The 13,241-nt window shown below is 39.4% G+C and overlaps 1 protein-coding gene across 12 annotated transcripts in view; it reads right to left on the reverse strand.

Moving 5' to 3' along the window:
- The window catches only part of LOC143154311 (protein daughterless-like), a 279,566-nt gene that overhangs the window by 209,563 nt on the left and 56,762 nt on the right, over positions 1-13,241 (reverse strand). For 9 of the 12 annotated variants that reach the window (XM_076326299.1, XM_076326306.1, XM_076326305.1 and 6 more), the window contains exons 4-6: positions 10,241-10,502; positions 10,137-10,165; positions 4,975-5,019 (exon numbers count right to left, since the gene is read on the reverse strand). In XM_076326299.1, the coding sequence (XP_076182414.1) occupies positions 4,975-5,019; positions 10,137-10,165; positions 10,241-10,502 (336 nt within the window). Of the gene's footprint in view, positions 1-4,974; positions 5,023-10,136; positions 10,166-10,240; positions 10,503-13,241 lie in introns of those variants that run through there. The other 3 variants (XM_076326311.1, XM_076326309.1, XM_076326308.1) reach the window with 3 other exon arrangements.

The following is a 13,241-nucleotide window of genomic DNA, read 5'->3' on the forward strand; positions in this document are numbered from 1 at the left end:
AACATTGCAAACAAATGCAATATTGTGCATTACACGTCTCCTCTCGAGTGGTAACTGATTTATCTCGTTTTCGAGCGGTATCATTCGCATAATCGCGATCTAACATTTGCAATTCGTCGATAAAAATTCACGAGACTCTAGCATAATTTTCAATTCGTGTCAATTTTCAAATTCTTTATCGCAACAAAGTTATATTCTCTCTCTCTCTCTCCGTGATATTCACCGCGATACCAACGTGCAATGTAAATCGATAAAATTGATACTGCTAGAATTTAATTTAACGATAAGAGTGTGTCGGGGCGATACGTGTTTGTTGCGGTTACATCATTGTGTCAGTTTCGATTAAGAAACAATATCTTTTATTACAAATAAATCCCATTGGAGGAAATTCACTCGTTCGTTATTCCATCGCGAGTTTAATACCTTCGGTTCGGCGAATCGATTATCAGAAAATTCGTTTATCGAATACGTTTCGTCTTTCCGTTAATTCCTCTAATCGTCATTCCAGAGCATTGCAATGTGAATCGTTACGAGCAAGCGTCGACCAAGGTTCCACGAGATAACTCGTCATCGAGGATGATTTTTGCGTTCGATGACTCGTACCACCATTCGAATCGTCCCTGGCGATCGTAAATTGCTCCTCCAGTTATTCACTTTTGTGTAACAATTACGTAGTAGAAACTACTTTGTAGTTTCGTTGTTCGTTTGTATTATTTTTCACACCCTCTGACTTCAAATTGATTCGTTTACCTTGGTTTTTTTGGAGAAAGAGATCGCGAGATCGAATCGACCGCGAGATCGAATCGTCCGCGGGTTATTTCGGCGAGGTTTTAATTAAAAAAAAAAATTCCCACGATAAAGGACAGCGCAACACTTGCCCGTGGAATTATCGAACGAGATCGGCCGGTGATAATGACCGGCGGTGTTCGCGTAACTGATTGAGTCATGCGTCGATGTCGCCGAAAACGAAAACAAGGAATCGTCGCAATCTTATCGATCTCTCTTGCCCCGGGGACGTTATCGGGCCAATTTCCAGGACAACAACGAAACGCGTGTACCAGTTATTTTTAATTGCCCGGTGGCCATGAATCTTCCCGAATATTCGCGAAATTTCGGACATCGAGGCTGCACGATAAATTATCTGCGTCATTATCGGAACTTTCTCGAGAGAAATGATGAAAACGATCTCGCGATCGCTATCGATGGTTCATCGTTTAACGAAAACTCGGAGATACGTATTCTTCTTCTTTTCTTTCTTTTTTTTTAAATTTGATTTTTAAACGATCGCCCGTGCGACAAGGTGCGATACATTAATTGCTAGACTTTCACTCCGTTCTATTTACAAGTTATTGGCCATATAAGCGTGTCAGTTTACAGTGTGAAACTCGTCTGATCGCAAATTTATGAATGACTCGATTTTTAAACGATCGCCCGTACAACTGGACGAGACACTTTGAAAGCCAGGTTTCTTTTTACTCTGTTTCATTCTGTTTAGAATCTATCGGCACGACAATGTATAAATACGTGTAACTGTGGGTTTGCAATAGTGTGTGATTTGTTGCACCACTTTACAAAGAGCACTGATCGCAAATTTATGAATGACTCGATTTTTAAACGATCGTCCTTACAAGTGGACGAGACACTTTGAAAGCCAGGTTTCTTTTTACTCTGTTTCATTCTGTTTAGATTCTATCGATACGACAATGTGTAAATACGTGCAAATGTGGGTTTGAAATAGTATGTGATTTGTTGCACCACTTTACAAAGAGCACTGATCGCAAATTTACGAATGACTCGATTTTTAAACGATCGCTCTTACAACTGGACGAGACACTTTGAAAGCCAGGTTTCTTTTTACTCTGTTTCATTCTGTTTAGATTCTATCGATACGACAATGCGTAAATACGTGCAATTGTGTGTTTGCAACAGTGTGTGATTGGTTGCATCACTTTACAAAGAGCACTGTCGCAAATTTATGAATGACTCGATTTTTAAACGATCGCCCTTACAAGTGGACGAGACACTTTGAAAGCCAGGTTTCTTTTTACTCTGTTTCATTCTGTTTAGAATCTATCGGCATGACAATGCATAAATACGTGCTAATGTGGGTTTGCAACAGTGTGTGATTTGTTGCACCACTTTACAAAGAGCACTGTCGCAAATTTATGAATGACTCGATTTTTAAACGATCGCCCTTACAAGTGGACGAGACACTTTGAAAGCCAGGTTTCTTTTTACTCTGTTTCATTCTTTTTAGAATCTAACTTGCACGACAATGCATAAATACGTGCAACTGAGGGTTTGCAACAGTGTGTGATTGGTTGCACCACTTTGCAAAGAGCACTGATCGCAAATTTACGAATGACTCGATTTTTGAACGATCGCTCTTACAACTGGACGAGACACTTTGAAAGCCAGGTTTCTTTTCACTACGTTTCATTCTGTTTAGAATCTATCGGCACGACAATGTGTAAATACGTGTAACTGTGTGTTTGCAATAGTGTGTGATTTGTTGCACCACTTTGCAAAGAGCACTGATCGCAAATTTATGAATGACTCGATTTTTGAACGATCGCTCTTACAACTGGACGAGACACTTTGAAAGCCAGGTTTCTTTTTACTCTGTTTCATTCTGTTTAGATTCTATCGATACGACAATGCGTAAATACGTGCAATTGTGTGTTTGCAACAGTGTGTGATTGGTTGCACCACTTTGCAAAGAGCACTGATCGCAAATCAATGAATATTTATTGTTGCAATTAGCAGATCGTGTAACGTAATCTGTGAAGTGTGTTTCTTTTCGATCTTCTGGAGATTGGTTTACAGCGTATACCAAAATTACCGGATTGTTGCGTGGTAATTGCTAGATCAACTGAAATCAAAAGTGTCTAAGATCAAAGACTCGCTAAAAATATTGCAGAGCAGTTGGAACAAAATTAATCCAGACATAGCGAAGAAACGAGCACGAAGAAAATATCGAAAAGTGTATCGAGCTAGAAACATTAATTTGTAAAAAATACTACGATGAAAAGATAATTAGAAAGTATTCACCAACTTCTTGATACTTTGATGTACAATACAATTTTACATTTCCTCTACGATATGAAGAATTGATAAATGTTAATTTTCATTTAACAATTCACGTTATTTCGTAACGAAAATTCGTCCTTACTCCCTCCTTGTGTCGTGACTTGTAAACTGGAACGTATCTAAGCAGGGTGGGCCGATTGCTAAGTAAGTAAACAGGTAAGTAAATAAATAAAAGGACCACCGTCGCATAAATTTGGAAGCACGTCGTAGAGAACATCTTTCAACGATTGGATGCAATCGATATCGAGGGGGAATGCGAAAACAGTGCCCAACGATCCTTTTCCCAAACCCCCTCGACATATTTACCAAAGTTTTCCCGGTAATTACGGAAGTGGTGGTTTATTGACGAGGAACGATACGCCTGGAATCGAAACGATTCGAAAACAACGATTTCGACGAAGACTCGAGAGAAACGAAATTCTATAGTGTCCCAGTCATCGCCGGTCGATTTACTTTTTGAATAAAATTCAAACGGTTCGAGTAATCTTGATATCTTTTTTTTATCTAAAAGTACAAACTTGGGAGTTAATAACGGAACAAGATATTTCATTTTTTGAAAGAACCGATCCTTTCCCAAAATTTGTCTCGAGTGGCGCATTTCTGAGCACGGTTCGTAAAAATCACTGAGATTGAATTTCTTACTATTATAATTGTACATTTTTATTGTTTTTCTTCTCGTCACTGCCGACGAGGTGCAAACACGATTAATGTAAGAGAGTATTCGTCTTTTTCGGGCGAAAACCTCTTTTTTTTTTCTTTTTTATATTTTCTATAAGTAGGTCTGCTAATGTCGACCAAAACTAATTCTCATCTCTATCGATTCATCCGTAATTCATCTCAGTCCATTAATCCGTAATGTACCTAACAGAGAAACCAGCAAGGTCCATTTATAAGGCACGATTGAAGTAAACAGGAGACGTGTAACGTAATGTCCTCGAATTAGAGTTCTTTCTGATGTACCTAGTACGTACTCGACCACACGTATCGGAAGTTGCAGGAACGAGATAGTTTTTTTCTTTTATTTCGTTGAAGTATGATACCTTCTTTTGTACTCGAACGTTGCAAAAGATTTCGAAAGTGTACAGAAATTTTCTCCAACGTCAATGATATCCGTATTCTGTCGTTCTATTGGGTTATTCGGAAAATCGTTTCATTTTTTTCTGGTGAAAATAAAACACAATTTTTTCAGAATATAGAAACATTTGATTAAATTATATATTCTCTATTTTTGAAAACGAAATTACTTTCCGAATTACCCGATATTATTTTCGTTAATATCGTTACACGAGATAACGATCCCGATTCCTTCGAATCTACAAACAAAGCATTCCTTTATCTACAAACAAAGCATCCCTTTATCGACAAACACCGAAAGGAACCGGATTCGTACACGATCCTCTTAATGTCTTCCCCGATTTCGCGAACTGCTTCCGTCAACGTCACCGAGGTCCGCTGTTCATTAACGCGGGAATTAAATATCGAGTATATCAGGGTAACGTGGAACGCCGCGGTAATTTCGGAGGATGAAAAACGAGGGGCGTGTGACCAGCGTGGACTACGTTCATGAGAGAACGAGTCGAGATCCTGAAGCTTTATCCGGTGCTGCTCGGTCTCTCGGTAAAATCATTATCCTCCGTAACCCGGCTCGTAAAGATTACAATCGTGAGCGGTCTCTGAGATCATCGGAGGAACGGAGACGAAAGAGGGGGGAAAAAAACCGTGTAATTTACGAGGCAACCTAATTCTATCGTTTTTCCATCGGTGGGGTTTATGAACCGCGCTGCTGAACTCGTACGGTCCCGATACATCGGGGCCATTATCGAACAGGGAACGCGTTTCCCCGCAGACTGGCATGCGTTTATCAAATCATTTCGAATCACTCACCCAGTGCTGCGTTGTTACGACCTCGCCGTCCGCTCCGTCCAGGGCCTGCTAAATAAAAAAAAAATACAAACGATCAGTGATGTTATTCCCGAATCGTACGGTCTCGATCGCGATCGAAGGATGGAAAAGTTAGGCTAGATATGACGGTTGTGTAGAGATTGGCGAGGGTAACTGGTCCCTCGCTAGGGATGATATATGCACGCGTTTATGGTCATTTTGTTTTTCTCGTAACGGGAAATCGGAACAGAGAACGCGTACCTAGGTGTCGTGATCGTTCAAGGATTAACCCTTTGCACTCGAGGCTTCTAAAGGTACTAGAAAAAGGGGTTTCGCTGTCGAATGATAAAATTTATCGAACGATCTAGTATAATGACGAATGTAAAAGTTTTAATGCTTTGCACTCGAGGGTTTTTCGCTACCAGAAATCGACGTTTCGCTATCGAACGATCTAGTATAATGACGAATGCAATAGTTTTAACCCTTTGCACTCGAGGCTTCTTCGCTACCAGAAAAAGGCGTTTCGCTATCAAACGACAAATGAAAAAATTTTAACCCTTTACACTCGAAGCTTTTTCGCTACCAGAAACCGAGCTTTCACTATCGAACGACAAAACTTATCGAATGATCTAGTACTATGACAAATACAAAAGTTTTAACCTCTTGCACTCGAGGCTTTTTCGCTACCAGAAACCGACGTTTCGCTATCGAAAGACCTAGTATAATGATAAATTGAAAGCTATCGAAAGATCTAGTATAATGACAAATTGAAAGCTATCGAAAGACCTAGTATAATGACAAATTGAAAGCTATCGAAAGACCTAGTATAATGACAAATTGAAAGCTATCGAAAGACCTAGTATAATGACAAATAAACCCTTTGCACTCGACAAAGTGACAATGAGAAATTGAAAGCTATCGAAATACCTAGTATAATGACAAATAAACCCTTTGCACTCGAGGCTTCTTTGCTACCAGAAACCCACGTTTTGCAATCGAACGACAAAACTTATCGAACAATCTAATATCATGACAAATACAAAAGTTTTAACCCACTGCACTCGAGGCTTTTTCACTATCAGAAACTATTACTATCTAGTGATACTATCACTACCAACTATTCACTATCGAGAAAAACCAAGTTTCAAGTCGTAAAATTAATCCGGAATGGAACATTTTTATATATTTTGCATATATACGTTTACACTCTACGAGAACGTAAGTTTTAAATTTTAATTTGAATTCCAAACCACGAAGTATTCCCGGATCAGAAATATTACACTAAATTAAATGGCGACCGAGGGTCTCCTCTCGAGTCCAAAGAGTTAATCTTCGATGCACCGAGTCTTCTCGCATTCAAAAAGACTTTTGTCAATTATGTACAACACACTTGTAGACACAGAAATTTGATTGAAAACCAGACCCTCGTAGCTGTAATTTACCAGGATGCAATTATTCTTGTAAAACAATATATGTGCACTGTACTTTTGTACACCAGCCCCCCTGACTGTACTTTACCAGGATGCAATTATTCTTGTAAAACAATATATGTGCACTGTACTTTTGTACACTAACCCCCACTGACTGTACTTTACCAGAATGCAATTATTCTTGTAAAACAATATATGTGCACTGTACTTTTGTACACCAGCCCCTCTGACTGTACTTTACCAGGATGCAATTATTCTTGTAAAACAATATATATACACTGTACCTTTGTACACGATAAAGACGTTCGACGATAATATATTTTATAAAAAAAAAATGATTGATTTCCAAATATCATGTACACATATGTTACAATTGGGTCCGAAAGGGTTAACGAACAAACTCGTTGCAACTCACGGTGCATACAAGTGCAACCGAGACTGCCTGCACTTTGGCGATTTTTCCAACGAAATTGAAACTTTATTTAAGGACAAATGTTCAAGTCACGACCCTTGTAGTTCCTCTATCGCAAAATTGTTATCTTCCTTTACGTGGCGGTAAAATATTAAGTCGAAAATATTGTCGTTTTGTGTAACCGTGTCACCATCTGTGAAAACAGATCATAAATGGATGTTTTCGACGAAAAGAAGAGATTCGTAATAAATGATGTCAATTGTAACACGGATAAATTCTGTCGAGCGATTTCTAGTCTTATAAAATTATAAGTAGTACCACTAATAAATTCTTTCGACACGATACGTTGAAATTGATTTTACACTTCTCGAGTGTACTCTATATTTCACTTTCGTACCTTATAACACAAAAGACCTTCTCTGGCACAAACCTAGGGGAAAGTGGAGTAAAACGAAACGCTTATGTTTCTCTTGGATAAGAGCCGCGAATGCGTTGAAATCGTACGTACTACGTGGTTCTAAGTACTCTTTGCATCATCGTTTGTATCTCATCGATTACTATGGTGTAATCGACCACAGAGCCGAGCAAAGCTTGTTAATCGATTGAAAGTGTTGGAAAAATTGTCCTTGTCCGAGTTTCGATTACGCGTTCGCTTCGGTACGATTTTTCAAATCTTCGATTCATTAAACGCTGTCTTTATAAAAAAAATTTTTTTTTATAAAAAAAAAAAAATGGAATTAAGAGATGGTTTCGCGTCGTCGTGCGCGTCAACGTCAAGTTTTATAACCGTAGCGTATAAAATGATTTTGCGGAGCGATTTCTACAAACATACCATATTTCGTTAGCCACGAGCGAGTCGGGCGACGTCGCGGCGGCGGCGTCGGACAGTAATGCGTTAATACAAAGCTGTATTCAAACCGCAGGCGAATCAGTTTTGTCAGTGACGGAACTGACGAGGGAAGTATTTATTGCAACGTCTATGACGAACGTGTTTAATATTACTCGCGATCGATATTACACAGCAAAGTGAAAACATTTAATTAGCGAAAAAAATATGTAATTCATCGTACCGTTTATTTTCTCCGTACAAGTGGTATTGAAAAAATGGCAATCAACTAGACAGAGGTTTGGACCGTCTGTGAAATTTTTGTTGCATTCGAATTAATCACTCAAATATTCACTTCGATCAGGAGAATGCAATTCAAACACTGTTCGTATATTTTATGCAACGATCAAGTACTCTCTCGATCAGAGTCACGGATAGAAAACAGTTCTGATATCGGTTTCGATTCTTAAAATAGTAATAAGAATCGCAAAAATAGTTATAAATGAAAACGGTTCTGGTTTGTGTCAGTTTCGGTTACGATTCTGCAGAACTGATATTACATCGATACTAAAACGGTTCTGAAACGGTTTCGTAACGGTTACGTATCGTTCTTTGAATAATTTATTATTCGAAAAGTTCCAGCCCTACAATTACCGCAACATGCAAATACTGCTGGACGCAAGGGGAATGTCCAGTAGATAAATAATTCGTGCGAGGTTACAATTTCACGGAACGAATCGAGCGGTGCAAAGGCTTGTTATGTTGCTAAATTACACTAAACTCGAATACAAACGTTTCAAAGTTTAATACAGCACTGCAACGGTTTGGAAACGTTAAGTGTACACGTTGAATGTGTATCGTGTCTGTTATACATTTTTCGTGGATAGACAGGTATATTTGTATCCCGTATAAACAACGAGAAAGTAAATTTTTTCAAAGTCGTGTGCTCGATTAATCGTTGAGAACGATGTAATCTCTTTTAAAGTGACACTTCTCGTATACGACACACTTGCACCAACGAGTTTTCCACTCTTGGTAGCAAGATTGGTAGTCAACCTCTGCGAGACTCTTCGTAGCGTCAGTTTAGGTCTTTTGAACGTGTCAGCAGTCTCAAAATGATTGTTCGCGATCTGCAATTTCAACTTCGGGGACAAGAAGAAGTTACAAAGCGACAGGTCATGCGAATAAGGGAGTCACGACAACTTCTTGAAGTTGTTCCACCGTTTCTGCAGACACTTCGTTTCGACGAGCCTATTTTCTCGTTCGAATTTGTCTCGATGTTGGTACACAATTTTCTAAGCGTTTAAATTTTTTCATAGCGTTTCGTAACACTTTATCGACCTATTAATCGGTTTTTTTGCCACCAACCGCTTAACGATCGGTGGCTTATTAATATAATCTCTGCCTCTAATGCTTATCGTTGTTTCATTACCCTAAAGTAACAAAAAGGGAGAAATATACGTAGTGGTAACTAAAAATAAATATTTAAACTGGTTTCTATAGACATAAGAAAAAGACCGTAAGATAAGAGAAAATTTGAAGTATTATTATTTACTTATATTATAATAGAAAAAGATTGAGCATTTTACGAGGGACAAACAATATTTTTTACTATTTTGAATAAAGATTCGACAGTGTAATGAAAAACATAATTGTAACTGTTTTTTTAACACTTGAATCCAAAGTGAAAATTCGATCACAGGAGAGAATAGTTTAACACGTTTAACTTTTAGGTTACGTCAAATATACTAATTTGAAAGTAACCAATTAAAATTGTATATTTCAATTACTCGTAATTAAACATCCGAATTGTGTACCACGAAAATTGGTAGATGTCGTAGGTCAATATCGTTTCGATCGTTTGTTCATTAGTTCGAAACAAAATAATTTGTTTCCAAAGAGATTACCCTTTCGGTCCCACTGTAGCATATGGCTGCATATTGAAAATTATGGTACAAAACATTCTTGTCGGCTATAGTTTCAACTCGGTGAATATACGTAGATACATTAATTCTTTTCAATTTCGTACGAGTAAAAATATTTATCCATAAAATAGAGTGTGCTATCATCGGTTATTTAAATCCTTTGGAGTACAGTAAACCGCAAAACTTTCTCCAAATACAGCAGGACTTCTCGACTCAAGCTGTACAATACGAACAACATCTACAATCGTTTTCAAAATGTCAAATTATTCATATAAATCGACGACGTCTCATCCACCATGAGAAAAAACATTTTTCCTTAAAACTTTCGAATAATTCGAAAACGCAAGGGGGTTGAGCCAATATTTCTGGACAAGTCCCTCGAGATTCTCCAACGTAGATTTCCCAATGCTAAAACTACGTTGTCAATTATATCTGTATAAACAGTATAAATCGTAGTTTTCTACCACGTAATCGATATCGATAAACAGTAATAGTCTGAATAATGTCCCCTATCTGTTGCCCCGAGCGAATCTATCTATCTAACTATCATTTAGGAAACGAAAGATACTTACGTCCTTTTTCCTCTTCACAGCTGCCGCACCTGAAACAATCGAACGAGACACTTCAACTTTGATGGACTCCCGACCGAAGAGAAAGGGGTTAAAAAGAAACTAACCGGCTGTGGAATTTGGTAACCGTGCTCCGTTGGTGCCGGTGGGTGCTGCGGGGTTAGCAGCGGAAGTGGGTGCCCCCACGGAGGGCGGTACACCCCGGGTTCCGAAAGGAAAGTACGGGGAATCCGGGGGATAGGTGGCGCCCTCGACGCCTCCGCCACCACCACCCCCACCACCGCCACCGCCGCCACCCCCACCACCACCTCCACCAGGCCCCCCGCCTGGCCCTCCCGCTGTCGGACCGTATGCTGTTCCGCCATACGTCTGGAAAAAGATTAGTTTATATCGGTTATTCGACAAGTGTGGAGATTCGAGCCAAAGTTCGAGACGGTGGTACCGGAGGGGAGAGGGATCTACGAAACTGAGCGAAATATCGAGAGTCTTCTTTAGCGAAGGATTTAGAATCGATTCGATGAAATGTCGAGGTGTACTGGAGGGGAGGGGGATCTACGAAACTGAGGAATGTCGAGAGTCTTCTTTAGCGGACGATTTAGAATCGATTCGATGAAAAGTCGAGGTGTACTGGAGGGGAGGGGAATCTACGAAACTGAGGAGAGTCGAGAGTCTTCTTTGGAACCATTTAGAATCGATTCGATGAAATGTCGAGGTGTACTGGAGGGGAGAGGGATCTACGAAACTGAGCGAAAAATTGAGAGTCTTCTTTGGAACGATGCGGATCGATTCGATGAAATATTGAGGTGTACTGGAGGAGAGAGGGATCTACGAAACTGAGCGAAGAATTGAGAGTCTTTTTTGAAATGAAGCGGATCGATTCGATAAAATATCTAGGTGTACTGGAGGGGAGGGGGATCTACGAAACTGAGGAAAGTCGAGAGTCTTCTTTGAAACGATTTAGAATCGATTCGATGAAATATCGAAGTGTACTGGAGGGGAGAGGGATCTACGAAACGGAGCGAAAAATTGAAAATTTTCTTTGGAACGATTTAGAATCGATTCGAACAAATATCGAGGTGTACCGGAGGGGAGAGGGATTTACGAAACTGAGGAAAGTCGAGTCTTCTTTGAAACGATTTAGAATCGATTCGATGAAATGTCGAGGTGTACTGGAGGAGAGAGGGATCTACGAAACTGAGCAAAGTCGAGAGTCTTCTTTGGAACGAAGCGAATCGATTCGAACAAATATCGAGGTGTACTGGAGGGGAGAGGGATCTACGAAACTGAGCGAAATATCGAGAGTCTTCTTTAGCGAACGATTTAGAATCGATTCGATAAAATATCGAGGTGTACCGGAGGGGAGAAGTATCTACGAAATTGAGCGAAAAATCGAGAGTTTTCTTTAGCGAACGATTTAGAATCGATTCGCTAAAATATCCAAGCGGAAGAAATTCGAAAAGTTACTTCTACTCATTGTAATTACTAACCGTATCGGTAGAACGATAATACGCAATGCTTGTATTAGTAATTAGAAAATGAAATTCGATAATTGTAGCAATCGTTAACACAGTTTGACTTATTTCTTGTTGAATGTTTGGGTTATTCTCGGTAACACGTTGAGTCGATGTGACGCGAACGATGAAACGAAAAAAGTGCTTTTCTTTCTTTTCGTTGAATACATTTTTGGTTCGTTAATCGTTCAGAGTAAATTAACAATACGTTACCAAAGTGGGGCCGAATGAAAGAACGAAACGTTTGATGATAAAGAAGTTGAACTATGCCTAGAAATGATTGTTGGATTTTAATTTACCAACTATATTTCGTATATATTAGATCATTCGGAAAGTGATTTCATTTTCCAAAATGAAGAATATATAACTTAATAAAATGTTCATACACTCTGAAAAAATCGTGTTTCATTCTCACCAAAAGAAACGAAATGACTTTTCGAACAACCCAATACATTGAAGTCTTTGGACCTACATTGAACGATTCATAAAAACTTCGAGTCCCGAATCCAACCGTAAAACAAATTCTACGCTTTGGACACAATATCGTCCACTTTTGAAAATAAACATTCCGCTGAAACTAACTTCCCTCCAATTAAGAGACACAATCCAAAATCGAACGATTCGTAAAAATTCCTACTTCGAGTCCTGAATCCAACCGTAAAACAAATTCTACGATTTAGACACAATATCGTCCACTTTTGGAAATAAACGTTCCGCTGAAACTAACGTCCCTCCAATTAAGAGACACTATCCGAAATCGAACGATTGGAAAAAAAATTCCAATTTTATTGGAATTCTTACGTCTTCGAGTCCCGAATCCAACCGTAAAACAAATTCAACGCACTGGGAAAAATAAAGCGAATCGTTCGAAACGGTCCGCAACAACACTGTTGCAATGGGTATTTTACATCGTTCGCGAGAGCGCCGGAAGACACGCGACGAGGAAGGAACCAGGGTAAAGAATCGTATAGGAGGCGAGTCCAATAAATCACCCATCGAAATCAATACTTCTTATCAGTTATGGTTTAACGACTGCCGATTAGATACTGCTCTTCGCCGGCGTGAAAGAAAAAAGAAGAAAAAAATCTCTACTATCTCCAACTCTTCCTAGAAAACTAGCCGGGCACTCGTCGCGTGCACGCATTTTTCGTACGACGTCGACAAAGAGAAATCGTTCCGTTGAAACCGCGAACGTAACGCTCCTCGAAGGATTCGAGACACGATTCGCCAATTACCCGGCCGAGGTTACTGTACAACATCACCGGTCACCGATAAAAGGAAGGTCGCCGAGATGCGACAATTAAAAGTGTAGCAACAGACGCGATGAATGCGGGCACAAGGTCGCCTTCCTATTACGCATTTCATAAATTCGACGTGCGTATCGATAACATCGCGCGGGTAAACAACGCTCTGTTAATTAACATTCGCGGAAATAATTCCGTACGATCGTTTCGCGACGTCGATACGATACAACGATTTTTGCTTCATTGGAGGTGGACTTGAGTGATACGAGTATCGTATGGAAATAAAAATTGATTTTACCCCGAAATTCTTCTGCAAGGTTTTCTATGCTTCACACGTAGTGTTACGTAATGAA

Source organism: Ptiloglossa arizonensis, chromosome 14, assembly GCF_051014685.1.
Source record: "Ptiloglossa arizonensis isolate GNS036 chromosome 14, iyPtiAriz1_principal, whole genome shotgun sequence".
Taxonomy (NCBI): domain Eukaryota; kingdom Metazoa; phylum Arthropoda; class Insecta; order Hymenoptera; family Colletidae; genus Ptiloglossa; species Ptiloglossa arizonensis.